This window comes from Oryctolagus cuniculus, chromosome 13, assembly GCF_964237555.1.
Source record: "Oryctolagus cuniculus chromosome 13, mOryCun1.1, whole genome shotgun sequence".
Lineage (NCBI taxonomy): Eukaryota > Metazoa > Chordata > Mammalia > Lagomorpha > Leporidae > Oryctolagus > Oryctolagus cuniculus.
The window spans coordinates 27,272,278-27,299,663 of record NC_091444.1 but is presented as its reverse complement, the minus strand read 5'-3'; the positions used below and the strand labels follow the sequence as shown (position 1 = coordinate 27,299,663).

General features: G+C 43.8%; 1 protein-coding gene across 5 annotated transcripts in view; it reads right to left on the bottom strand.

Annotated features, from left to right (window-relative positions):
* The window catches only part of FLVCR1 (FLVCR choline and heme transporter 1), a 43,349-nt gene extending 21,992 nt beyond the window's left edge, over positions 1-21,357 (bottom strand). For 4 of the 5 annotated variants that reach the window (XR_011381431.1, XM_070055288.1, XM_002717517.5 and 1 more), the window contains exons 1-5: positions 20,447-21,354; positions 17,073-17,214; positions 9,308-9,448; positions 3,564-3,631; positions 2,794-2,897 (exon numbers count right to left, since the gene is read on the bottom strand). Coding sequence is in view for 4 of the 5 variants with exons in the window: in XM_070055288.1 (XP_069911389.1) it covers positions 2,794-2,897; positions 3,564-3,631; positions 9,308-9,448; positions 17,073-17,214; positions 20,447-21,181 (1,190 nt within the window). In the remaining variant the exon portion in view is untranslated. Of the gene's footprint in view, positions 1-2,793; positions 2,898-3,563; positions 3,632-9,307; positions 9,449-17,072; positions 17,215-20,446 lie in introns of all 5 variants that reach the window. The other variant, XM_051821332.2, reaches the window with a different exon arrangement.
* Positions 21,358-27,386: the final 6,029 nt, after the last annotated feature.

Sequence of the window (27,386 nt, the reverse complement as noted above, 5' to 3'; positions counted from 1 at the left end):
TATATCGGAGTGCTGAAGTGCTTGGGCCTTTGCCACCCATGTGGGAGAGCAGGCTGGAATTCCTATTTCCTAGCTTCAGCCTGCCCCAGGTTACTATGGCCATTTGAGTGAAGTGACTAATTGAAGATTCTCTCTACTTTCCAGAAAAACAAATAAATCTTAAAATTCATACAAAATTCTAATTGTTCCAAATGCCTCCCTAATTACTGAAGCTTACAAGATTCTTCCAAACTTCCTTTCTCATTTATAGCTAGACAACTGGCATTTGACATCTATTGGACTTATGACATCATTTTACTTTCCTTATGTGAATGCTTCATTTTTCCTATTTAGACCATAAGAGTCCTGAGGATGAGAGTCACACATAGCTTGCCATAATTCCTACCTAACAAAGATTCATACAACAGGAGTAGAGTGAGAGGACAGCAGCTATCCTGAGAAAAAAGCCAGGGTAGCAAAGAACATATTTCTATCCCAATGTTTTTAAAAAGATTTTTATTTGAAAGGTGAGTTACAGAGAGAGAGAGAAGGAGAGACAGAGATCTTTCATCTGCTAGTTTATTTCCCAAATGGTTTCAACAGTTAAGGCTGGGACAAGCCAAAGCCAGGAACCAGGAGCTTCTTCCTGGTCTCCCACATGGGTGACAGGGGTCCAAGCACTTGGGCCATCTTCCACTGCTTTCCCAGAAGCATTAGCAGGGAGCTGGATCTAAAGTGCAGCGGCCAGGCCTTGAACTAGAGCCTATTTGGGATGCTGGCATTGCAGGCGGTGGCTTTACCGCCACAGAACCGGCCCCTATTTCTATGCCTATTAAGTGTTCTAATGGACCAAAGGCTATTAAGGAATGTAACTGTTTATGTATGTTCCTTTCATCTACAAATTGAATTAATTTCACTCTAAGCTATCATTTTATTTATTTATTTATTTATTTTGACAGGCAGAGTGGATAGTGAGAGAGAGAGACAGAGAGAAAGGTCTTCCTTTTGCCGTTGGTTCACCCTCCAATGGCCACCGCGGCCGGCACGCTGCAGCTGGTGCACCACGCTGATCAATGGCAAGAGCCAGGTACTTATCCTAGTCTCCCATGGGGTGCAGGGCCCAAGTACTTGGGCCATCCTCCACTGCACTCCCTGGCCACAGCAGAGAGCTGGCCTGGAAGAGGGGCAACCGGGACAGAATCCAGCGCCCCGACTGGGACTAGAACCCGGTGTGCCGGCGCCACAAGGTGGAGGATTAGCCTATTGAGCCGCGGCGCTGGCCTTCTAAGCTATCATTTCATAATAATGTAGCTGCATCAAATGCTATCTTAAATTATGAGAGGACTATCTTAGAGAATTTCAAGATCAGAGATACTTTTAAAAGGGTTTAGAATAACTGTATCAAAAGTATCCTGGGCCTTCAAAGCTATCCTGGGCCACATTTCAACAATTCATTTTATTTAATTCCATTTATTTTTTCATGGTTTCATTCATGTATTTCCCCAGGTAGATTAGGTGGGAATTTTCTGGCCTATTAAAAAATGTGGGGCAGGTGTTTAATGGTTAAGATGCCCACATCACACATTGTGGAGTACCTGGGTTCAATTCAGTGTTCGGGCTTCTGATTCCAACTTCCTGCTAATGCAGACCTTGGGAGGCAGCAGTGATGGCCCAAATAACTGAGTTTCTGAGCAGGACCCACGTGGGACACCTGGATTGAGTTCCTGGCTCCCAGCTTTGGCTGGGCCCATCTCTTGCCATCGTAAGATTCAGGGAATAAATCAATAGATGGGAGCTCTCTCCAGTCTAATCTGTCTCTCTACCTCTCAAATTAAGAAAACAAAAATACAAAACAAAAGAAAATGGTTATTCTTTAAAGGCCCAGAGCAAAAGATGCTGCCTCTGAAACTTCATTTCCCAAGCATTTTGCTTGTTCTATATAGATGAACAATTAATACAGAATTTCCATATTATGCTTAAGTAGTGCTTTAGTTGGGTGCACTTTAGCCACAAAGCTCTTACCAAAAACAAAACAAAACAAAACAAAGCCCTACAACCAATAATAATCTTTTTGACAGAAAATAACTTTGTTTTTAAGCCCACAGCATAAGAAAAGAATAAGATAAAGTCTCCATCAAAAGCGAAATTTTTTTTTGTTTGTTTTTTGTTTTTTTAATTTTTTGACAGGCAGAGTGGAGAGTGAGAGAGAAAGAGACAGAGAGAAAGGTCTTCCTTTTTCCGTTGGTTCACCCTCCAATGGCCTCTGCGGTCGGCGTGCTGTGGCTGGCGCACCACGCTGATCCGAAGCCAAGAGCCAGGTGCTTCCTCCTGGTCTCCTATGCGGGTGCAGGGCCCAATGCTTGGGCCATCCTCCACTGCACTCCCGGGCCACAGCAGAGAGCTGGCTCGGAAGAGGGGCAACCGGGACAGAATCCAGCGCCCCGACCGACTGGGACTAGAACCCGGTGAGCCGGAGCCACAGGCAGAGGATTAGCCTATTGAGCCACGGCGCTGGTCGAAATGTTTTTCAAAAGGAGTTTTTTTGGAATAGAAAAGATTCCTTCTGGAGTGGTCTCTGTGAGTGATGTCAGATGGGAGAAGGTTCATAAGGTATGCAAGTTCTCAAGAGTTGAAACCAGTCTGACCAATAAAATAAGACAATGCATAAGACTACTGAAATGTCTGGTAACTGATGCAAATCCAAATCTTTATTAATAACAATACTTTTTAAATTTATTAAAATAAAAAGTAAAATTTCCTCTAAAACCAAACACCTTTGATTTTTATACTATTCATACATCTATGTTCACTTACTTGTATGTTTTGGTGTAATCCAGCCACAAGCCACAAAGAATAGAGCCCACCATTCCAGCTACTACCAGAGTTAACCCTATCCTTCCAGCATTCACTTCTTCCCCCTGAAGACAATTTGCAGAAGTCAGCCTGAGATACTTCTAATCAAACAGATCCTTCACATTCCCATACCTTCTCATAGTCAATAGAAACAATCAGATAAAATGAAGTATACAATATAACAGGGAGACACAGTACAATGTGGGGATGGGCATTCTATTTTAAAACCAGGAAAGGAAAATCTTAGAATCATGAAAGAAACAAAAATGAAAATGCTTCCTTGCCTATCCGTGGTTAGAAGTACAATGATTTTTGTTAGGATTCTTAAGTAATTTACAGATGTCTGAAAAGGAGTCAAGCTGATAGTTTACACAGAATACAACTGCTTTCTGCTTTCAAAAGCAAAGAGGTCACTTAGAGCTTGATATTTACTTCTTTAAATGTATTGTTGATATCCCTTAAATAAATGTTTTGTCTTTTCCCATGTAACCAGCGACACTATTTCTTTAAAAAAGAAAAAACAAAAACTTAGGTTTTGTCAAAGCAGTAACTTCTGCTTTCCATGCTATGTGTTTTGTAAATTGGTTTAAAGGTATTCTCAATAAAACAAATGCAAATCTTTTATAGCAACAAGGTCATAATCTGTAATCTTACAGTCATGCTAACAGGAATTATATTGGTAAAGAAAAATTCTTGCCTAGGCATGCAGTACAATGTAGATAGAAGCTTACCGGATAATATTTCAATATCACTTGATTTAATAATGTTGAGACAGAATAAAATGCTCCAGTCATGATTCCTATAACAATAAAGAGAAAATTATAACTGTATAATCTATCAGTTCCTGCAGGGATGTGGAATCCTATGTGACGACTGTGAAAAGAGAGTATATTTCTTAGACACGTGACAAAATTTAAAAATTACTGCCATCCTCTTTCAGGAGAGGGGTTGATCAATTCAGCACCTAAATTCACTAGAGCCATGACAGAATTCTGTCATAACATTATTATTATTGATTCAGATATACTGACCCTAAGTCACACCCTCACATATAACACTGTGGCAACCCAAAAAGCAATGAATTGAAAAAGAGCCCCTTCAATGAACTCTGGCCAACAAATGCTAAAAGCAAAGCAGACATCCTGGTGACCTTACACCTGTAGCAAAGACTTACAAGACAACAAGCAAGACAACGTTAATTAAAGAATATTTAGGGGGACGGGTGCTACGGTAGTTAAGCTGCTACTTGCAACCCTGGCATCCCATATCAGAGCACCAGTTCAAATTCTAGTTGCTCCACTTCTGATCCAGTTCTCTGTTGATACACCTGGGAAAGCAGCAGAAGCTTGGGCCTCTCATCCATGTGGGAGACCTGGATGGAGTTCCTGGCACCTGGCTTCGGCCTGGCACAGCCCCAGCTGTGGTGGCCATCTCGGGGGTAAACCAGTAGATGGAGGATATCTCTCTGTGTCTCCCCCTCTCTCCATCCTATGCCTTTCAAATATAATAAATAAATATTTAAGAAAAGATTTATAAGGAAAAAACTAAACACAGTTGGTTATTAGGAATCGCGATAGGTTTGAGCCCTTGTGTTCCTTGCATGTATTCTGTTTCTGTGAATGAGCCTCTCAATTTAGCCAAGCCATTAGTTTACTATTTTTCTCTCTTATTCTTAAATATTCCAAGCATGTGAAATAGTGTAGAGAATAGACTCATATACAAATATCCTTACTCATCAACAAGTTTTGATGAACATTCAAATTCAGATTCATTATTTAGACTTTTTCTCAATCCTGTCCTGTCTTCTTTCCCAAAAATAACCCCTACCTTGGATCTAGTGTTTATCATTCTATATGTTACCATACATGAGAATTTATAAATAATTTGAATTACTCTGCATGTATTTAAACAATATAAATGATTTCTATCTATCTGTAATTTATTTTTATCATTCAGCATTATGTTCTGAGATCTATACAATGAATCCTTTCTATTTTGATTGTTTTCTCTGCTATACAATATTCCATTGTGTGAATACACTTCAATATAATTATTTCTTGTCCTTTTGGTAGATAAAGTTTTTTTTTTTTTTTTCAGTTTTTTTTACTATTTAAAAGCAACTTGCCATGAATCCTATGTCTTCGTTCTTATGTACACAGCTTGTCTAGGAGTAGAAATTCTATCTTCTGGATACAGACAAACCACTCTTCAAAGTGGCACAATTTGTTTATACTACCAGGCAAGTTCCTGTTGCTGTGAATGCTTGTCAAGTTTGTTTACTTAAAATCTGGTGAAAATGGTTTGGCCAATTTGAGAGTGTATGATACTGTAGCTTACTCTGGCTTTGACTTACATTTCCTTACTAGTAAGGAAATAGATGTTTGCTGTGTTAGCCCACTAAATATTTTCTAGCAGGGTTTCAGGACAGTCACAGAACCTAGCCTATCCCAAGTGACATACAGGTTAGCCACTGAGCTCTGTGTTCTGTGCCGGGGATCGAAATGTCCACCTCTTGCTACTCATGGATGTGAATCACCACGGCGTTGTAAATCCTGACATGTGAGAATGAGTCCTCAACTCGTTCTTCATCAACATCATTTTTGTTGTTCGTAGATCTTCTCTCACAGGAACCTGAGAATTAGTCAACTTCCATTAAAACCTGTTTAAACTGGAGATTGCAAGATGAGGCCTATAGCCGGCCTAAAAGCCTGATAGCTAAACTAATCAAAACCACCTGGGGTGGCCAGTGTTGTGGCGTAGCAGGCAAACCCACCACCTGAGATGCTGGCATCCCATATGGGGGACAGTTTGTGTCCTGGCTGCTCACTTCCCATCCTGCTAATGGCCTGGGAAAAGCCTCAGATAATGGCTCAAGTGTCTGGGCCCCTGTCACCCATGTGGGAGACTCAGATGAAGCTCCTGGCTTCGGCCTGGCCCAGTCCAGGCCATGCGGCCATCTGGGGAACAAATCAGCAGATGGAAGACCTCTCTCCCTCTCTCTAACTCTGACTTTCAAATAAATAAATAAATGTTTAAAAGAAAAAACACCTAGGTAAGTGGTCATTGATACTTTCTCACCAAGTTCAAGGATGCACCTGGACCGCTGGGTTCGCCTGGAGAAGCTGAGAATAACAGAGGAGGCTGTGCTCAAGCCTTGTACCCTATAGTGAGCGATCTTAAATCTCCTCCAAGCCTGAAGAACGACAGAGTTTGGATGCAGTTATAGTAGCAATGAATGCTATGCTATCTGAATCTAGAGTGTGGTGTTTTTCTGAGTTTCACAGAGAAAATATATAGTTGGGATAAGAGGGATCACATTTTCTCCAAAGAGCCTAACCTCCAAAAATTTTACATCAGTCCTTTTGGTTCCTGAGTTTTGGACACTGAGTATACAATCCTTATTAAGACTCACCTACATGCAAGATGGCTGTGACCTTTTGTTCACAATACTAGTCACTGAGGGGCAAGTGTACAAAGAGAAATGTGATGTGACCCTCATGCAAACTTACAATCCCTAACTTGCATCCCTTTGGTGAAGTGTATGAGGCCAAGAAACCTCCTCCAACTGTACTGGGGAATGTTGCTGAACTCTGCAGTGTTTCCCAACTCCTTCTTCTTTACACTCCTTCAACAAGGAAACTGTTGAATTTCCTTACAGTCTCTGACCTTATCCTCAGTCTAAATTGCCAACTGGCATTTGTCAGTGGTCTTGTAAGGTTAACTGGCATCACTATAATGTTACGTCTCCTGTAAACATGGTTTAGCCCCCATTTAAATTACTTAGACTTTCTTTTATGCCTTTCAGTGTTTTCTTATTTTCTCTATAAAGGTATTTTTGTAGATTTATTTCAAGTTTTGGTTGTTACTATAAAAAGTGTCTTTTCATAGGAATGCAGTGGATATTTTCACATTGTCAGATGTTAAGTAATCTCACTGAACTAATTCTTAGTTTACCAGTTTTCTCTAGGTTCTCTTGCATTATTTTAATAAACAAGGGCTCAACTAACACTTTCTGCAAAGAGCCAGATAGCAAATATTTCTAGCTTTGCAGGTCATACACTTGACACTTATAGTTTAAAGCAATTATATACGTATCATATAGACTTTGTATCTCACAGAGTTGTTTGAAGAGTTAAATAAAAATTACATATAGAAGCACTTTATAAATCACAAACTCAACAAATTTTTACCTAATCATTTATGTCTAACTGAGGAAGTACAAAGTTCAGACACAAACATTCCATAGAAGTCAGAGTACAGACAGCACCACCTACGGCCCTGCGCATTTCATTTCCCTTTCCCCTCTGTCTACCCAAATCCAACCCACTCTTTTTTTTTTTTATAAAATTTTTAAAAGATTTTATTTATTTATTGAAAGGCAGAGTTACAGAGAGGCAGAGGCAGAGAGAGAAAGAGGTCTTCCATCTGCTGGTTCACTCCCCAGATGGGCTGCAATGGCCAGAGTTGGGCTGATCCAAAGCCAAGAGCAAGGAGCTTCTTCCGGATTTCCCACCCAGGAGCCCAAGGACTTGGGCCATCTTCCACTGCTTTCCCAGAAGCATTAGCAGGGAGATGGACTGGAAGTGGAACAGCTGGGACTTGAACCGGTGCTCATATGGGATGCCAGCACTGCAGGCACAGGCTTTACTCTCTACGCCACAGTGCTGGCCCCCAACACATTCTTTAAGGCCTCATTCAATCCTACTCTTCCATGAGGCTCTCCTGTCACCCATAGCCCTTCTCTGCATTTCTCCTTTCCCAGTGATGTATCCTGAAGGCCCCAACTTGTGGAGCAAGTGCATTGTTACCTTTCTGATAAAAACCTCCCCTGCTATTGTGTTTCAGATGTTTAGATCACCTCTGCTGACTGAATGATGGATGACTACAGGCAGAGGATCATACAGCACGCTTCTCTCTAGCCCACACAGCCCAGAGAGTACTAGTATATATTTAGTTGCGATTTGATAGTTAATGATGGAATTAACCAATAAAAGAATAACAAAATCAACAATAAATGATGGGGCCAGCGCCATGGCTCACCGCCTGTGGCGCTAGCATCCCATATGGGTGCAGGTTCTAGTCCTGGCTGCTCCTCTTCCAGTCCAGCTCTCTGCTGTGGCCTGGGAGGACAGTGGAGGATGGCCCAGGTGCTTGGGACCCTGCACCCCATGGGAGACCAGGAGGAAGCAGCCTGGCTCCTGCCTTCGGATCAGCGCAGCGCCAGCCATAGCAGCCATTTGGGGAGTGAACCAACAAAAGGAAGACCTTTCTCGCTGTCTCTCTCTCTTTCTCACTGTCTATAACTCTACCTTTCAAATAAAATAAAAAAAAAAAAAAAAAACAATAAATGAGGTAAACCTTAAGCTAGCTCTTGAAGGTCTGCTTAGAGATAACAATAAACAGGGCACTGGCATGTGGAGATAAATCTGTGTAAGAGCATAATGGATTGATTCAGCAAGGGGTAAAAGAGAAGTAGGAAAAACACTATCACAAATGACATGCTAAAGAAAATTGTTCACTCTGATGGATAATAGTGAGCACCGTATGTTACTTCCAGTTAGAAATTTCAGGTTTAACCCAAACAGGGAAGTCACTTGCTGAAGTATTTAAAGATGAGATGCTGTAACATCTGGGATTTACCTTAAAATATTCCAGGAACAGAGAAAATAGATCAAGCAAGCATGGTTGATAACTGTCAAAGCTGGGAGAGGGCTTCCATGGGAGTTCATTGGATTAAATATTCTACCAAGTGATAAACAATTTCTGTAAAGGTGTAAGAGTTCAGGTTGGGACATAATCTCTTACAATTTATAAAACATTTATTTAAAAGGTGTGCACCCCCTTAAAAATGTAAAAAAGAGAACAGCAGTCAGTTGTGTAATTCACTGTGTACAGCAATGAATTAGGCGAGTAACAGCATCAGGGAGTGCCAGTTGTTATGCTGGCTATATGGTAACGCAGCAGCGTCAACATAAGCAACAGAGAATAAACTCAGGGAACTGCAGAGAACTGAGCGTATTGCCATTGCAGTCAAAGCTGTAGTGTTAGGGGGAGCATCTGGCAGAGGAATGAGAATTCTCTTTCTTTAAAGTCAGAATTGGTTAGAGTGGCCTCTAGCTTCAGTAGAGTAGTCAAAACAGATGCCAGTTTGCACAACGTCAAAGAACGGAGCTGTTGACAGCATTTCCCACATGCTTACAGCAGTCATAATTATAGTTCATAATGGCCTAAACTCTATGAAAACTCACGAAAGACGCAGAACTTCTCTATTTGAGATCTAAAAAAAATGTAAAAATACCCATCCTGGCCTTTTCACTTTTTAATTCAATATTTAAGTTCATGGCTGTGCAGTCATTATTTTTTAAAGAGTTCACCAAATCAATCTTATTAAAGTCCAAACCACCATGTTACATGAAAAGAACCCAAAATGCTCAAAGGCTTATGGAGGCATTAAACTATACAAGAACGCACTTACCATAAGTGACCAGTAGAAGGACAAAAGGAATATTTTTAAATAGGTTTCTTATCGATTTCTTATAGGAGTACTCTTCAGGCGGACTGTCACGGAGAGCTGCTTGAGCCTGGCTCGGTGGATACTGAGGTTTTTCCTTGAATGCTGGAAACAGACATAAAAAGGATTACCTTTAGCTAATGTACATGTACTACATTATTACATATGTTATAGTTATTTATATTATCTTTATTAGTGAGCAGACAGAATTCAGATTAGATTTTAAAAGGTAGTGAATGTCAAGTTTGGTGTGGCTTTTCATTTTCACTGATTTCTAAGTGAAGAGCAGTTTGGGATTACCATCTCCACCTTCTGAAACTCACGAAATTTGGCCAATTCACATAACTGAATGAGAGAACCAACTGTCATATGCCATGACCTTGCCTGCGAATTATTCCATATTCAGTTAATCAAGATTAATTTTTATGAGCCAGTACTGTATTTTTAAAATTCATTTCAGTTTGTAACCAGGCAAATATCAGATATGAGTGAGTCAATATACTACTAAATGTTCAGGGCCTTCCCTACTTTCTTCTGAAATCTGACACACAGTTTATGGTCTGATCCATTATGTCTCTGGGACTGGAAAAGTCCAGGTGGATTCATGAAAGCAGAGCCAGGTAGTTTTTGCTGATTCACTCAAGCTGCATATGGGGAACAGAAGAAGAAAGCTAAGAGACACTCGAGTACCAGGCCATGGAGTCTGATGCATTACGTTTTAGCACTGTTCATGTCTAGTTAAGTTCACAGCCTTCTGAGCCACAGGAGAGACCCTTCCTTAGCAGGACAGGGAAAGATCTGCCAGCTTCCCAGAATCCTTGGTGAAGAACAGATTTCTTTAGGGATAGGCTACACAGAAGTCCAGACAAGTGATGGAAGAGCTGACCTGCTAAAATTTGGGACACCAGAAATGAAATCCAGCCTTTGGATTGGCTCAAATTTTTTTATTATGATAGAAGAAAAATACTGCATTTGATTGAGTGTAAGATCCTCTGACACTTGCACTCAATGATCTTGCCAGGATCAACAGTTCTCAAACAATGATGTCTCAATTAACAAGACACAAGGCATCTCAATTTCAGATTTCATTTAAAATGTATACCTGAATGTTGATGAAACAGGGTAAATTCCAAAAGAAAAGAAAAGGCGGGCTGGCGCCGCGGCTCACTAGGCTAATCCTCCACCTTGCGGCGCCGGCACACTGGGTTCTAGTCCCAGTAGGGGTGCCGGATTCTGTCCCGGTTGCCCCTCTTCCAGGCCAGCTCTCTGCTGTGACCAGGGAGTGCAGTGGAGGATGGCCCGAGTACTTGGGCCCTGCACCCCATGGGAGACCAGGAGAAGCACCTGGCTCCTGCCATCGGATCAGCGCGGTGCGCCGGCCGCGGTAGCCATTGGAGGGTGAACCAACGGCAAAGGAAGACCTTTCTGTCTGTCTCTCTCACTGTCCACTCTGCCTGTCCAAAAAAAAAAAAAAAAGGTATGTAGATTCGGAAAAGTAACATCCTCTGGAAGACTGGAACTTATTTCCTTTCTCTATTTTTAAAAAAAATAGTGGTTCTTTCTTTCTTTCAGCAAGGAGGGTCTACTTTGTAGTCTGAAAGTAGATTAGGTCTGGTGGACTTGGCTGTCAACTGGATTCATTTGGAAATTTAAAAGTTATACAGATTTTGAGATTCTACCCAAGACTCAACCAATCAGAACCTCTAGGATGGAACCTGAGGATCTGTATTAAACAGAGCGCTAACTACTATCAACATAGCCAGCCAAGTCTGAGAATCACTGGAAATGGAATAATCCTCAAAACATCCATGCAACACTATAATTATCTAATTCTCCTGTTTGCTGCTAAAAATTAAAAGAATTAAGTTCTTTGCTGGCCAAACTTTTGTGATATACCTGAAATGTGTCTAACTAAAACATAATTCTATTTCTATAGATCTCACAAGTAATTCAAGTGGAGACTTAGTTCATAGATACTTCCTTTTTAACATCTTTAACACTGGCAGACTGGCAGACAGAAGGCATCTAAGTTGTTGCCAAGTGCTCCTCTTCCTTTTACCCTGTCTGGTCCTTGTACTGTCTGGATGTCTGCTGTCGTTTCCTGGAAGTCTCTGATTGGGTAGGAGGTAACTCTTTTTATTAACATTGGAATGACAGAACTCATACAGTTGTAAAACAAAGTTTCAGACTGGAAAAACTACGTTTGCAAGGTAGTTATGGGTATTAGGTGAGTCTTCAGTCTCTCAGGTTTTTATTCACCATGGTCAAATAAGTCTCTATGGCCCAAAATATGAATTCAAATGCAAAACTAAAAACAATTCTTACCAACCTTGAACTCCAAAGGAGTTAGTTTCTCAATATAAATGTTATCTTTTAGTTTCAGGCAAGCTATCTTTTTGTAAAATCAAGTCTGCATCCACCAGCTACATGCTGTAGTAAAGTCAGACTTAAGTCTACATGACGAAAAGAGGAACAAAAAGCCATTGGTCTATGACTTTGGTTATGTTGAATCATTACTTTCAAAGAATGAAATATGGCTTTTTCTTTCTCCTCGAAACTGGAAAATAGCCTTCTACCACAAAATTGTCTCTTTTTCTTACTAAAATTGGCACCAATAAAATAACTGACCATTGAAACAGTTATTCTCTAACTAAAATAGCCAAAGCATTCTCAAGCACCGCATTCAAACTTTCCCTTCCTTTACAAGTAAGTAGCAACTCCACTCCTGTTTAAGCCACTTCTACTTTTTGAAATCACATAACATTATCTTTCTATCTCATTATTTGTCCTTGTATGAGTCAAGCAGGTATCACACATATTCCTCTAGTATAAGACAAATATAGGTTTGAATCTTGGCTCTGCTCCATCTCACTGATTTTGATTTTGAGGAAGTCAATTTTTGTGTGTTGGCTTCAGTTTTATCATCACAAAATGGAATAATAAAAAGTTGTTACGAGGATTACATGATGAAATATATGTGGAAAAATTTTATAATTAACTAGAGCTACATAAAATATATTATCTATGTACACAATCAGAGAGATTGCTTCAGGCATGAAATTCTCACAGACTAAGCAATATGTATTTCTGCTAAACGTTTATAGGTTATATAGAGATACTTTGAATGTAAAAATTAAAAGTAATCAATTCTTATTAAAATATGAACTATTTTATTGTCATTATCTTTTGGTTTATAGTTATCAGAAAAGATTTTAATGGACATGTTTTTGAGTTAAATGATGTGGTTTACTGCTTTCCTACATAAGAACAGTTTTTAAATATAACATCATTATCCCTCATAGAAGAGGAATTTGAATAGGAACAAAAAATAAGGCTAAGTTAAAATGATACATAGTGTTTTACTTATGGAGTTAAATTGCCTAGGCTTAAATCTGACCTTGAGTAGTGACTTTGAGCAAAGTAATCGCACTAAAATTCTGTGACACAGTTTCATCATTTATAAAATGGGAATGATAACAGTACCCTACTCAAAAGGTTGTGAGGGTTAAATGAGACACAGCATGTGGGGCCCTTTAACCACACGTGGCACGACATATTGACCAACCAAAGGTTAGACACTTTAAACAGAGTTCTCCTGATAAGTGTGAAATTCACTGGAAGGCGTAGGTTAATTCCTAGAAATGTTAGCTGCATTACACTCACACAGAAGCCCCATGAGAGAGGGCAACTGGTTTACAGGGCATGAATCTTCAAAACAGCATTTTAAGAACACTGCTTAGGACCAATTTAATACATATCACACTACTGGAAAACTTCAGCAAAACAATTTATAAGAACAAAGTAACTATGGGTAGAATTTAGAAGTAGGATCAGCTCTTAGTAATTAAGGAACTTTATAGATTTAAAAAATAACCCAAACTTTCCTCAATACCAAATATTTGAGAGAAAAATAAGCAGATTTTCCATTTGAATATTACAATTTGCAACTTAAGACTTTTATCTCACAACTGTATATTATATTGCTTTTATACTATACATAATACCATGAGGTTAAAGTTGTAAGATTAAAATTGATGCTATATATTATTTTGCTTTTATACTACACATAATACTATGAGATTAAAATTGTAGGACACTTAGTCCTTTTTCATTCTATTCCATGTTCTCCTCCCCATTTATGAATTTATGTCCCTTATGCCATGAGTACTTGAAGAATATTTTCTCTTTTAATTTCTTGATCAACACAGGGTGATATGCCAATGGTTACCTGTTAATTACTGTTCTCAGTTCTCCTCCTTAGACAAATGAAAATATTTTATCTGCAACCATTTAAACATATACACACGTAATTTCAGATCTTTAGATATCTCACATACAATCTATTATTCTCTCAGAAGCAATTGAAGATGATTTTTTTTTTTTTCAAAAAGGAAAACCAGAATGAGAGACATAAAAGCAAAGGAAAGGGAATTTTTTAAAATATTTATTTATTTATTTGAGAGGCAGAATTACAGAGAGAGAGAGGGAGAGACAGAGAGAAAGGTCTTCTATCCACTGGTTCACCCCCCAAATGGCTGCAATAACTGGTATTGGGCCAATCCAAAGCCAGGAGCCAGTAGCTTCCTCCAGACCTCCCAGTTGGGTACAGGGGCCCAAGCACCTGGGCTATTCACCACTGCTTTCACAGGCCATACCAGAGAGCTAGATCAGAAGAGGAGCAATCAGACACAGACCTGCACCCATACAGGATGCTGGCACCACAGGTGGAGGCTTAATCTACCAAGCCCCAGGAAAAAGAATTTTATATTTTAAAAATCTCTATTGCGGGGCCAGCACTGTGGCATAGTAGGTAAAGCCACTGTCTGCAGTGCTGGCATCCCATATGGGCGCCGGTCACTTCTGATCCAGCTCTCTGCTGTGGCCTGGTAAAGCAGTGGAAGATGCCCAAGTTCTTGGGCCCCGGCACCCACATGGGAGACCTGGAGAAAGCTGCTGGCTCCTGGCTTCAGATGGGCACCGCTCCGGCCATTGCGGCCAACCGGGCAGTGAACCATCGGATGGAAGACCTCTCTCTCTCTCTCTCTCTTTCTCTCCTCTCTCTGTATAATTCTGACTTTCAAATAAATAAATAAATCTTTTTTTAAAAAAGTCTTTATTGCAAGGTAGATATTTAGTCCAATGGTTAAGATGGCAGTTAAGATGCCTGTGTCCCACATCAGAACGCCCGAGTTTGATACCTGGCTCTGGCTCCTAACTCCAGTTTCCTACTAACACAGATCCTGAAAGGTAGAAGTGGCAGTTCAAGTAATTGTGTTCCTTCCTTGCACAAGGGAGACCTGGATTATGTTCTAGGCTCCCAGCTTCAACCTGGCCAGCCCAGTCCTGGCCATTGTAGGCATTTGGAGAAGAGAAGCACTCTTGCTCTCTCTCTCTCTCTCTCTCCTTCTCTTTCTCTCAAATAAATTTTGAAAAGAAAGAAAGTAGAAGCCGGCGCCGCAGCTCACTAGGCTAATCCTCCGCCTAGCGGCGCCGGCACACCAGGTTCTAGTCCCGGTTGGGGCGCCGGATTCTGTCCCAGTTGCCCCTCTTCCAGGCCAGCTCTCTGCTGTGGCCAGGGAGTGCAGTGGAGGATGGCCCAGGTGCTTGGGCCCTGCACCCCATGGGAGACCAGGAAAAGCACCTGGCTCCTGGCTCCTGCCATCGGATCAGCGCGGTGCGCTGGCCGCAGCGCGCCGGCTGTGGCGGCCATTGGAGGGTGAACCAACGGCAAAAGGAAGACCTTTCTCTCTGTCTCTCTCTCTCTCACTGTCCGCTCTGCCTGTCAAAAAAAAAAAAAAAAAAAAGAAAGTAGATATAAGAGGGTTTTTAAAAATAAATAATATAGGAGCCAGCTCTGTGGCATAGTGGGCTAAGCCTCCGCCTGTATGCCAGCATCCCATATGGGTGCCGGTTCGTGTCCCTGCTGTTCCTCTTCCTCTCTACTATGGACTGGGAAAGCAGTGGAAGATGGCCCAAGTGTTTGGGCCCCTGCATCCAATTAGGAGACCTGAAAGAAGACTCCTGGCTTCTGATCGGCTCAGCTTTGGCCATTTGGGGAGTGAATCAGCGACTGAAAGATCTTTCTTTCTGTCTCTCCCTCTGTCTGCAACTCTACCTTTTAAATAAATAAAAAATAAATTTAAAAAATTATACAGATTTCTTTTAAAACTTGGTTAAGCTGTTTAAATAGTACAAGGATAATTGTCCATTTTCAGAAGTCTGCCCACTGAAAATATGCCGCTCCTGGACTAAGAGAAAACATAAAAACCAACCACAAGTAGACTGGACATGTCAGAATGCTTTATATGCTACCAAGGGAACGCTCTCATTATCTTAGAGGAAATGAAGTACATGGGCCAAGTCTCTTAGACCTGCATCATATAGTTCACCTACCAAGGCAGTCTCTACTGAAACATTCTATAGTCTCCAAGAGGCATTTTCTTTAAAATTGAAGATTTTGGCTGGCGCCGCGGCTCAATAGGCTAATCCTCCACCTAGCGGCGCTGGCACACCGGGTTCTAGTCCCGGTCGGGGTGCTGGATTCTGTCCCGGTTGCCCCTCTTCCAGGCCAGCTCTCTGCTGTGGCCCAGGAAGGCAGTGGAGGATGGCCCAAGTGTTTGGGCCCTGCACCCCATGGGAGACCAGGGTAAGCACCTGGCTCCTGCCTTCAGATCAGCGTGGTGCGCCGGCAGCAGCGCGCCAGCCATGGCGGCCATTGGAGGGTGAACCAACGGCAAAAAGGAAGCCCTTTCTCTTTGTCTCTCTCTCACTATCCACTCTGCCTGTCAAAAAAAAAAAAAAAAAATTGAAGATTTCATAGTTGAGGATTAAAAAATAGGAATTCCTCATTACTATTCTGGCCATGGTAAAAATTGTAAATCTAAAAATTCCAGCTATAATGCAGTTTAACTATAAGTGTTAATGACTAGAAGATAGTGTTTCAACTTTAGAGTTCTTCCTTTTCAAATCTGTTTGAGATACTGAGTGTACAGGAAAGTCAGAGAGCTCTCCCTGCGGCTGTACTGGTTAATCAACTTGACCTCTCCTTTTCCCTGAAATCAAAACTGTTTTGCATTAAAGACAAACTTTAAAAAGCAGACCTTCCCAAAGCTTCCTCCCAACCGGCGACGGCTGCTGGCAGCTGATTCTGACTGACTGCTTCAGGAGCCAGGCCCGGACGAGGACTCAGGGACGGATGGAGGCAGCAGGATTTGCTGGAGTGGCCTAACAAGCAGAGAGTTGCCACAGTGTGAAATTCCGCTGACCAGCCCACTGCTGCCCAGGCTCACTCACTGGTGGACATTCTCAGATCCAGCTAATTAAGTTAGTTAGCCTTGGAAGGACTTTTCTTTAGAGGGAAGACTGTAGGCTACTGGCATCATTTCAAGGCATGACAAGAACTTGCTCCTGCCAGACAGGCGTAAGGTGCAGACCATGGAGAGGAACCCAGAAAACAGGTGATAGGTTTGAAACCAACAGTTACCAGGAAGAGAAGTTAGTAGGGAGAGAAATGAGATGAATTAGTCTTCAAACCCTTCACAGCGCTAGCCCAGATGCAGTGGACCACAATATCCTTAGGTTTGCCTCTTGTTACCTGGGCCAGACAGTGCACAGTAAGAATGAAACAAGCGAATATCATTTAGACATTATGAGTAAGAATGTTTAGGGCTAGTTATTGTTGAGTTTTTGTCATGCGTTCATCAAGTTTTAGGGAAAATAATTCACTTACCGATGGCTGTCATAATGAATAAAAGGGTAGCAATAGCTGATGTCCCATAAAACATGGTGCTGATATTATAAGCCAGACTCGTGTTATTCTGTGTATTAGGCACTAAAACCGGTGGTAGCAAAAAGCCAACTGCAGTTCCAAGCTGTAAGATAAAGAGCCCTGTTAACAACTACTATTATGGGAGGAAAAAAGTAAATACTGACAATACAACATAAAGAAGACAGGGGCTGGTGTTGTGGCATAGTGGGTAAAGCTGCCGCCTGCAGCACCAGCATCCCATGTGGCACTGGTTTGAGTCCCAGTTGTTCCACTTCTGATCCAGCTCTCTTGCTTGTGGCAAAGGAAAGCAGCAGAGGATGGCCCAAGTGCTTGGGCCCCTAAACCCACGTGTAGGAGACCTGGAAGAAGTTCTTGGCTTTGGATTGGTTCAGCTCCAGCCATTGGGGCCATTTGGGGAGTGAATCGGTGAAAGAAAGACACCTCACTCTCTGTCTCTACCTCTCTCTGTAACTCTTTCAAATAAATAAAATAAATCTTTAATAAGAAAACAAAGATAGCTAGTATTTGTAAAGATGCATTGTAAATTTTAAAATACTATGTTCTGATGTCTTTGTTGCTATCATACTGTTAAAAGGAAGTTGCTGACAAAGTTCTTTTCTATTCTACATTTACTGAGTTCCCACCATCTGAATATGCTGTAAAGTTGTATAAGATATAATCCTTGCCCTTAAGTGCTTACAATTCAAGAGAGCAAGAACATGTAAAATAAAGCTGGGAAAAAAAGAGATTACATAATGAAAGAAAATATTTATAAATCATGTATTAGCTAAGAGTCTGGTATTCAGACCACATAAAGAACTCTTATAACTCAACAGCAAAGACAAACATCATGATTTTAAAACGTGCAAAGGACTTGAAGAAACATTTACGCCAAGAAGACATACAAGTGGCCAACAAGCACACGAAAAGCTGCAACACCACGAGGCAGTGTTGTGTTGAAGCGGGTTAAGTTAGTGAAGAAAAGTTCCAAGCCAAAGGAACATTATGCATAAAGGTCAGGAAAAAGCATGACTCCTGAGAGACTACTTAAGTAGTAGCAAGCAGAGTTTGGCTCAGAGCAGAGAAAGAGCAAGTGTGTGTGGAACAGGTCGATAGGAGATGAAGCCAGAGTCAGCAGGAGGCAGACTGAAGGGCTCTCACATGCCACATTAGAATTTCTATTTTATCCTGAGCACCATGGAAGCCACAGCAGGGGTGACCACATTCCTCCCTGGATGAAAGTGTGGAGAGGAGAGGGAGATTAGTCAGTCAGCTTAGGAGACAGCTGGGTGGCCCAAGCTAAGAGAGTGGCAGTAGACCGGAAGGTACTATGGCAAATTTTGGGTTCCTATGAGATAACCAAGTAATGATATCCAGCTAGTCAGTATCCACACAAGTCTGAAGCTCATTCATCCATTATTCAATGTATTTGTATGAAGAGCCTACAACAGACCAGGCACTGAAGTAAACGCTGATGATACAGTTGTATGCATTCAGACTGTAGGCCTATTTTCAATCTGGGATCTTCAAACAAATGTTACTTAAGAAAGTAACATTCTCAAGCCGGCGCCGTGGCTCAATAGGCTAATCCTCCACCTTGCGGCGCCGGCACACCGGGTTCTAGTCCCGGTTGGGGCGCCGGATTCTGTCCCGGTTGCCCCTCTTCCAGGCCAGCTCTCTGCTATGGCCAGGGAGTGCAGTGGAGGATGGCCCAGGTGCTTGGGCCCTGCACCCCATGGGAGACCAGGAAAAGCACCTGGCTCCTGGCTCCTGGCTCCTGCCAGGATCAGCGCGGTGCGCCGGCTGCAGCGGCGGCCATTGGAGGGTGAACCAACGGCAAAAGGAAGACCTTTCTCTCTCTGTCTCTCTCTCTCACTGTCCACTCTGCCTGTCAAAAAAAAAAAAAAAAAAAAAGAAAGTAACATTCTCCCCCGAAGTTCTAGTCCCAGTTGGGGCGCCGGATTCTGTCCCGGTTGCTCCTCTTCCAGTCCAGCTCTCTGCTCTGGCCCAGGAGTGCAGTGGAGGATGGCCCAAGTGCTTGGGCCCTGTACCCGCATGGGAGACCAGGAGCAAGCACCTGGCTCCTGGCTTCGGAATGGCGCAGTGCGCCGGCTGTAGTGGCCATTTGGGGGATGAACCAACAGAAGGAAGACCTTTCTCTGTCTCTCACTGTCTAACTCTGCCTGTCAAAAAAAAAAAAAAAAAAAGTAACATTCTCTTATTACATGGCAACATATAGCAAAACAATCTATAGAAGCCTGTATATATGTATACTTTTTAACTAGACTTTCCTCAAGTGGAATGAATACTCTATCATTTATATAAAGTATCATAGGACCCCCAACATGCAGAATTTATTTGAAAAGCAGAGCAACAGACAGAGGGACAGAGAGAGACAGAGAACTTTCACTTACTGACTCACTCCCCAAATAGCCACCACAGCCATGCCTGGGCCAGGTAGAAGCCAAGAGCCAGGAACTCCATGACAGTTTCCCACATGGGTGGCAGGGCCCCAGGACTTGGACCATCACTTGTTGCTTTCCTGGGCACATTAGGACACTGGATAGGAAATAGAGCAGCCAGGTTTGGAACTGGCACTCCAATATGGGATGCCAATGTAGCAGCTTAACCCAGTAGGCCACAGGCTGTTGCAGAATCAAAAACTACAACAAAAGACTCAATCTGCAACTCACACCCACACAGTATTCCACCTAATACTGCCACTAGAATGCTAATGACATTTGAACCTATGGTGGTAGGAAAGACTAGGGAATTCCTTAACAGAGACAGCCAATGAAGCCACCCTTTTACCATGGATTCCCTAACCTACGATTTGTCTTGCACTGTCTAAAAATTAATAACTGGATTGAGCAATGCTATGAAGTCTCTATCACCGGAACATTTATTTAGCAATCATTTATACACGCCCACTAAGTTCCAGGCACTGTGCTGACTACCAATGCATGAAATCAAACAAGGGCTGTTCACCATGACTACTCAAAATGCGAACAAACATCCTAGGCTCCAACCACCTTCCTTTCACTAAGAACGCAGTGGGGACAACCATAATACCTCTGTAAGTACCGTTGCACTCATAAGTTGGCTTTATCAGACATGTGCTAGCCACTAGTTAACTGTTTTAGAGATGATCCTCAAAGCAAGATGCTAATGGTCACTTTAAACTGGCTTTGAAAGTTCACTCCTTATCAAGAAATTAAAGCCCCCCCCCCGTTTAATCCAAGGCTTATCTCTCCTGCATCTACAAAGGCCTCCTGAGGGCCACCCACACGCCTAGCCTATGACTGCTCCTCTCCCCATCAGACTCTAACCCTCACCTGATTGCCCAGCACGGCGGTAGCACAAGCTGTGGACACCTCCTTGGGCCCAAACCACACGGAGGCGATGCGGGAGGGCAAGCCCAGGATAAACACCTGGGCCACGGAGCACAGGCACTGGCCCAGCATGGTGACCCAGAAGAGATGCCGCTGCACGCTGCCACACTTGATCCAGGCGCCCAGGCAGTTGAGGCCCGAGCCCAGCAGCGCCGTGAGCCGCAGGCCTCTGGTGTCCAGCAGCCAGGTGGCCGGGAAGATGAGGGGCACGTAGGCCAGCATGTACACCATGGACAGCCAGTCGATGTGCAGCAAGGAGACGCCGTAGAAGCCCTCGAAGACGTTGCTGATGATGCTGTATTGGATCCACTGAAAGGCGTTCACCAGCGAGTACAGGCTGAAGACCAGCAGCACCACAAAGCGCCGCGGCGAGAGCGCCGTCCGAGGCAGCGGGGCGCCCTCGGCCCCCGGGGTCTCCTCGCCAGGCTCCGTGGGCAGCAGCCGGGCCTGGGTCTCCTCTTCCGGGGCCAGCACAGTATGCGGCCCGCCCAGGGCTCCCGGGGCGGCTGCGGGGCTGTTCTGGAGGACCCCGTTAAGGAGCAGGCAGCCGGCTTTGGGCCCATTCTGCGGCTCCAAGTTCTTCCCGGCGGGAGCCTCTCCAGACACGGGGAGGAAGCCTTTCGCCAGCGGGTGCCCGGGCGCCACCGGCTCTCCCTCCTCACTGTCCGGCAGCGCCATGTCCCTGGGCTCCCCGACGCCGCGGCTGTGCACCCCCAACCCAGAGCCGAAGGTCCCCCCAGCCCCAGGACCCCAGCCCCACTCCCTCGATCCGCCGTCCTGCGACCTTTCCCCGGAGGCGCGTGCGCCCGCGCCCCGGGGTTTGCAGGTGAACGCGTCCGCCCTCTGCACTGCCGGCAGCCAGTCACCGGGTGCTAGGCCCCGCCCCGAGAACGCGGCTCAGGGACGGCCCGTCGAACCAATCAGCGGACCCTCACTCTGGCAGGGCAGCCAATCGGAGATCTGGCTGGTGGGGTGGGGCGGGAACAAAGCCGCCTGGTGGCCCGGAGGAAGGCCGGGTTGGAGCGGCCTCGTGTTCCGGTTTTGGGTGGGCGGACCAGAGGGCGAGAGGTGGCTGGCGGATTTGGGCTTCCCACGACTAAGAACTACGGGGCAAGAGGAAAAAAAAAAAAAGAACTGAGAGACCGAGGGGAAGACGGTTCTCTCGCCGCCACGAGGGGCTTTCCAGGGCCCAGGCTTTAGATCAGACGGGACCGCGGCTCACAGGTTCTGAACGGTGTGTGCCAGACACCATCTTATGGGCCCTGGGGGGCTAAAACCATTAACCGGAGGGAGGCATGGCCCCTGCTCCTCGGAGCTCAAGTAGCCGTGAGGTCTTCCTGGACCAGAGGAGAAGATCAGCCCCGCGACTCCTTGGGAAACAAGAAAAGAGGCTCCCAGCATTCACTGTTACAGAGAAACTGAAAGCAGATGTGTATGTATAGGAGTTCTCACCGTGGGTTTAGTCTTGTAAAACGCTGATACCTGGAGCCCTAAAACCTGAAATCTGAACACCGTTACATTATTATTAGGTCAGGTATACAATATCAGGTATAGAATCTCAGTACGGCTGGAGTGCTACAGAGCCCTGAACAGTAAGGAATGTGTGCATTGTATCTTCCTGGGCCACCCTATGTTAATCCCCCCACCCCCATCACAGGCCGATTGGTTTGCTTTTTTTTTTGTCTGGTCGTTTTCTCCCTCCTCACTAGACTGAAAACTCCACTAGGGGATGGCTGAAAGTTTTACTACTCTTTGCCTCTATTTTCCAACAACCTGTAACAGCACCTAGCACAGAGTCAGTCTAAGTGCAGCTAATGAGCGCTGATTTACTCTTGGCTATTTTAAATACTTGTTTTCTCATTTAATCCACTTTTTTAAAAGAAGTCTTGCAAACATGTTTGTTTATTTGTTAATTTGAGAGGCAGAGACAGATGGACAGACAAGAGAGATCTACCATCTGCTGGTTCACTTAGCCGCTCAGAATGACAAGGGGCCTATGCCCAGGCCTGCGAAGGCAATTCAGGTTCCCTACAGGGATGGCATGAACCCAGTAGCATGATCTATTACTGCTACCACTCCTGGTCTGCATTTGTGGAAGCTGGAGACAGCAGTCAGAGCTGAAGATGGAATCCAGGCGCTCTGATGTGGGAGCTAAGTGTCTTAACCACCAAGCTGGCCACCCGCTACAAAACATGATTTGCTAAATGTTGATTTGGAGATTAGATTAGTGATGATGGCTCCTGAATGAACAAAAAATTTTAAATGTGGAGTCTAAAGAAATTCAGCTTTAGTTAAAAAAACATTTTCTGAAAAATGAACCTATTACATTGCTTAATATTTGGCACAATTTATCATTCACTGTTTCACAGCATTTAAAAAATATTCTCAGGTACCATGAAACCTTCTGCATAGTTCCTCAAAATAGCTATTCAGAAAGGAAATGCAGTGGGAGAGAGAGATCGATCTTCCATCTGCTGATACAGTCCCCCAAATGGTAGCAACAGCCAGCGCTGAGCCAGGCTGAAGCCAGTAGCCAGGAACTCCATGCTGGTCTCCCACATGGGTGGCAGGGACCCAGCTACTTGGACTGTCATCCACTGCTCTTCCAGGCACACCAGGGAGCTGGATCAGAAGCAGAGTAACTGGGACTGGAACCAGCCAACACAGGCAATGGCAGCCTACTGCACCACAAGGCCAGCCCCCAGTGGAGGAAATTTTAATTGCCCCCCCCCCCTTTACTGCCCTTGTCATATTTCCATTCCAGCAAACATTCAGTTATCTGCAGACTTCCCACCTTCTTCCTAGAACCAGAAACTGGCAAATTATATTCATTTCCTCATCGTCCTGTAGAGGTTGGAGATCATCTTCTGCCAGATCTGATAGGAAATTTCCCTCTCTGCACAGGAGAGTAACCTGAGTATACTCCTAAGGGGAGGCCATGCTTGTTGGTTGTTTAGGTTCCTTCTGTTTAGCAATCATTTGTCTTCTGTCTGTACTCAGCAAGAAGGGTTAGGTTGGGAATCCCCTGGGTACCCTGGGCAGCCACTCAACCCCTAATTTCTCTTCACATCTTTACCAGCTGCTGCCTGTTCTACTCTTGCCCACCTTCGCTTGTGCCTTCTTAGCACATGACTGCTCCTATCTGATGTTATCACCATCCACATGGAGCCAACCACCAAAGAAGGGGGTCTATAGCAGGGGCGAAAGGCATCAGATCTAAAGACAGGCTACTGGAGGCTAGCACTGTGGCATAGCTGGTAAAGCTGCCACCTGTGTGCAGTGCCGGCACCCCTTATAGGCACCGGTTCAAATTCAGGCTGCTCCACTTCCAATCCAGCCCCTTGCTAGTGCACCCGGGAATGCAGCAGAAGATGGCCCAAGTATTTGGGCTCCTGCACCCATGTGGGAGACCGGGAAGAAGTTCCTGATCTGCTCAGCTCCAGCTGTTGCAGCCATTTGTGAACCAGTGGGTGGAAGACTCTCTCTCTCTATCCCTCTCTCTGTAAGTTTGCTTGTCAAATAAATAATCTTTTTTTTTTTTCTAAAAAGCTACTAGGTCTGAATCCCAAATTGAATACTCACTAACTTTTTGACCTTGGGCAAGTCACTTAGCTGTTCTGTAATATGATAACAGAATCCTGCCTTGTAGGATTATTATTGAAACTCAAGAGATTGACCATCTGGCACATGATAAGAAGGGGAGCTAGAGTGGTGGTTAAAGGTCTAAGTTGTAGAGCCAAATGACATGGGTTCAACTCCTGACTCTTTAAAATGATCTTGTGTAACAGCTGAGATGAACCTCGGGGACTTAAAGTATGAAGCAGATGAACACACAAGAAGGCAATTTTAGAAAAAAAAATATGAGAAAGGAAAGAAACTCGTAGGAATATACCTGGAGGGGGTCGGGGAGAGAGTTCCATTGTTTCCTTCCGCTAGTGGTTTATATATGTAAACCATATTTTTTTTTTTTTTTTTTTTTTTTTTTTTATTTTTTGACAGGCAGAGTGGACAGTGAGAGAGAGAGACAGAGAGAGAAAGGTCTTCCTTTGCCGTTGGATCACCCTCCAATGGCCGCCGCTGCAGCCGGCGCACCGCGCTGATCCGATGGCAGGAGCCAGGATCCAGGTGCTTTTTCCTGGTCTCCCATGGGGTGCAGGGCCCAAGCACCTGGGCCATCCTCCACTGCACTCCCTGGCCATAGCAGAGAGCTGGCCTGGAAGAGGGGCAACCGGGACAGAATCCGGCGCCCCAACCGGGACTAGAACCCGGTGTGCCGGCGCCGCAAGGTGGAGGATTAGCCTATTGAGCCACGGCGCCGGCTTGTAAACCATATTTTTAAAAAGATTTATTTGAGAGGCAGGGTTACAGACAGAGGGAGAGACAGAGAGAGAGGTCTTCCATCTGCTGGTTCACTCCCCAAATGGCCACAGCAGCTGGAGCTTGGCTCATCTGAAGCCAGGAACCAGGAGCTTCTGGGTCTCCCACATGGGTGCAAGGGCCCAAGCAGTTGAGCTGTCTTCTACTGCTTTTCCAGGCCATAGCACAGAGCTGGATTGGAAGAGGAGCAGCCAGGACACAACTGGCACCCTTATGGAATGTCAGTGCTGCGGATGGAGGCTTAACCTACTATACCACAGCACTGGTCCCATCTAACATTTCTTACAGTACAAAGAAAAGGTTCTATTTTGGGGACTGGCAGGAGAACTGTTTATCTTCACCGTGCTCCTGGCACTGGTCACAGACAATTCTAGCCATCTGGCCTTCTTAGTGGCCTTGAGTACAGAGCCTGCTGTTTTCCCAACTAATCAACAATGTTTTATGTCTCCTTCATTATCAAACTTGTTTCCTAGCTCAGGCTGATTTCCGAGGGGCTCTTTGCCCTTTCTACCTTCCCACCATTCCTGTTCTAACTGACTTCTTTGATTTGGATTATTGTGTTGGGGGGGGGAGGGTAGGAAGGGGGACTGCAAAATGAGTACACTATTTTTCCTGAAATTGTTATGTGAGATAGCTACCTAGTAGACATAAAGCACTTAAACGGATCTATACTAATACCCAGTAAATGTTAACCCATGTCCATTAGCATCAGCTGACCAATACTACCCCCCCCAACAAATGCTAGGAGTGGAATTAAATATAAATTAAGATCACAAGTCAAACAAATCAGATTATCTAATACACCAGGGTCTCTGGTCTATTAAACATTCAAACATCTTAAATAAAAAGTGACATACTAATTTTAATAATGATTATGAGGACATTTCCAAAAATATTGTAATAGCCAAAGTATAGTTTTCTGAGTTTTCTTGTAAACTCATTTATCCAGCCAAGATAAGATACTCACTACCTCCATTTGGCTGAGTTTATAATTAGAGGCCTTAGGAAGGAACCTGGGACCTGAGTCTTATATTTCATTCTTCTCATGGCACAAGTTAGCACAAAACTCCCTTTCTTGAAATACTAGTAAATTTAAAACCTTTTCTTACAATGCTCTTTGATAATTTTTAATTGCTTAATTTGAATTAATTGAGAATTACACTGCCTCTCCTTGCCCCCAACCTCAAGGTCTGATCCAAGATTTTTAGAGCCTGAGCCTTAAACATCAAAATGAAAATACAAAATGGGATACAAGACCTTCAAAGAGACCCTGAAGCATAAACTGTATTAACTTTATGGGAAATTTGCCTCTACTCACCCCTCCCACCTAAAGCAACTAATGATTTAATTGCCAGGTTTACACTACAAAAGATTATGCAACCTCTTTATGTGTTTTCTGTTGATTCATTCTTTGGACTTAATTTACTGAAACTGTGATGAAGGGATTGGGACAACAAAAATAGACCCCAAATCTCCATCTGCTGCCCTGGCCAGTCTTAACTGTCTACTTCAGAAAAATCTTAAGGGCTGTATATGCTTCAAATTGAGACAGAAAATTGCTCCTGAAATCTATATTCAGAGGAAGTCCCAGATGGGGGCAAGCCATAAGAAGAAATCAGCTCCTTATCCAAATAGGTCTAGGCAGACAAGGAGAGAACAGGTATAAAACCTAGAAAGCAACTGAGTGAGATACCACATCCCATATTTGAGTGCTTGGCTTTGAGGCCCAGCTCCATTGCTAATCCAGCTTCTTGCTGATGCACACCCTGGGAGGCAGCAGGTGATGGCTGGAGCACTTGAGTCCTTGTCACCTGTATGGGAGGTCTGGATGGAGTTCTGGGCTCTTGGCTTCTGCCTGGCCCTGCCCTGGCTATTATGGGCATTTGGGGAGTAAACCAATAGATGGTGTTGCATCCACTTGCCAGCTAAAACAAAATGTTCCAAAAACCAGTGACAGTCACGCATGAAATTTATTGAAAATGGGGCCGGCGTCGTGGCTTACTTGGTTAATTCTCCATGGCCCAAGTGCTTGGGCCCCTGCACCCACATGGGAGACCAGGAAGAAGCACCTGGCTCCTGGCTTCGGATCGGCGCAGCGCGCCAACCTTGGCAGCCATTTTGGGGGTGAACCAAAGGAAGGAAGACCTCCTCCCTCACTAACTCTGCCTGTCAAATAAAAAATAAAATTAAAAAATATATATATTGAAAATGAGAAGCAAATGGGAGACAAATGAGAGGTAAGGTAACTGATCGGGGCCGGCCATCTGTGGGAACCAACACTCCTTATCAGAGTACGGCCCCAGCAGTGAGTTACACAGCTTTTTATACTATTCTGTCCACTAGGGCTCACAATTTCATACTGGACCTCTGGTATGTAGTGAACAATAAAGAGGAAAACCAGAATATGGTTGTAAAATAACAGTTAACAATAACAAACCCAATAACAGATCAAAGATACAGTGGTAAGATAACAGTGAAGGACACATGTCAGTCAACCTAGTTCCTG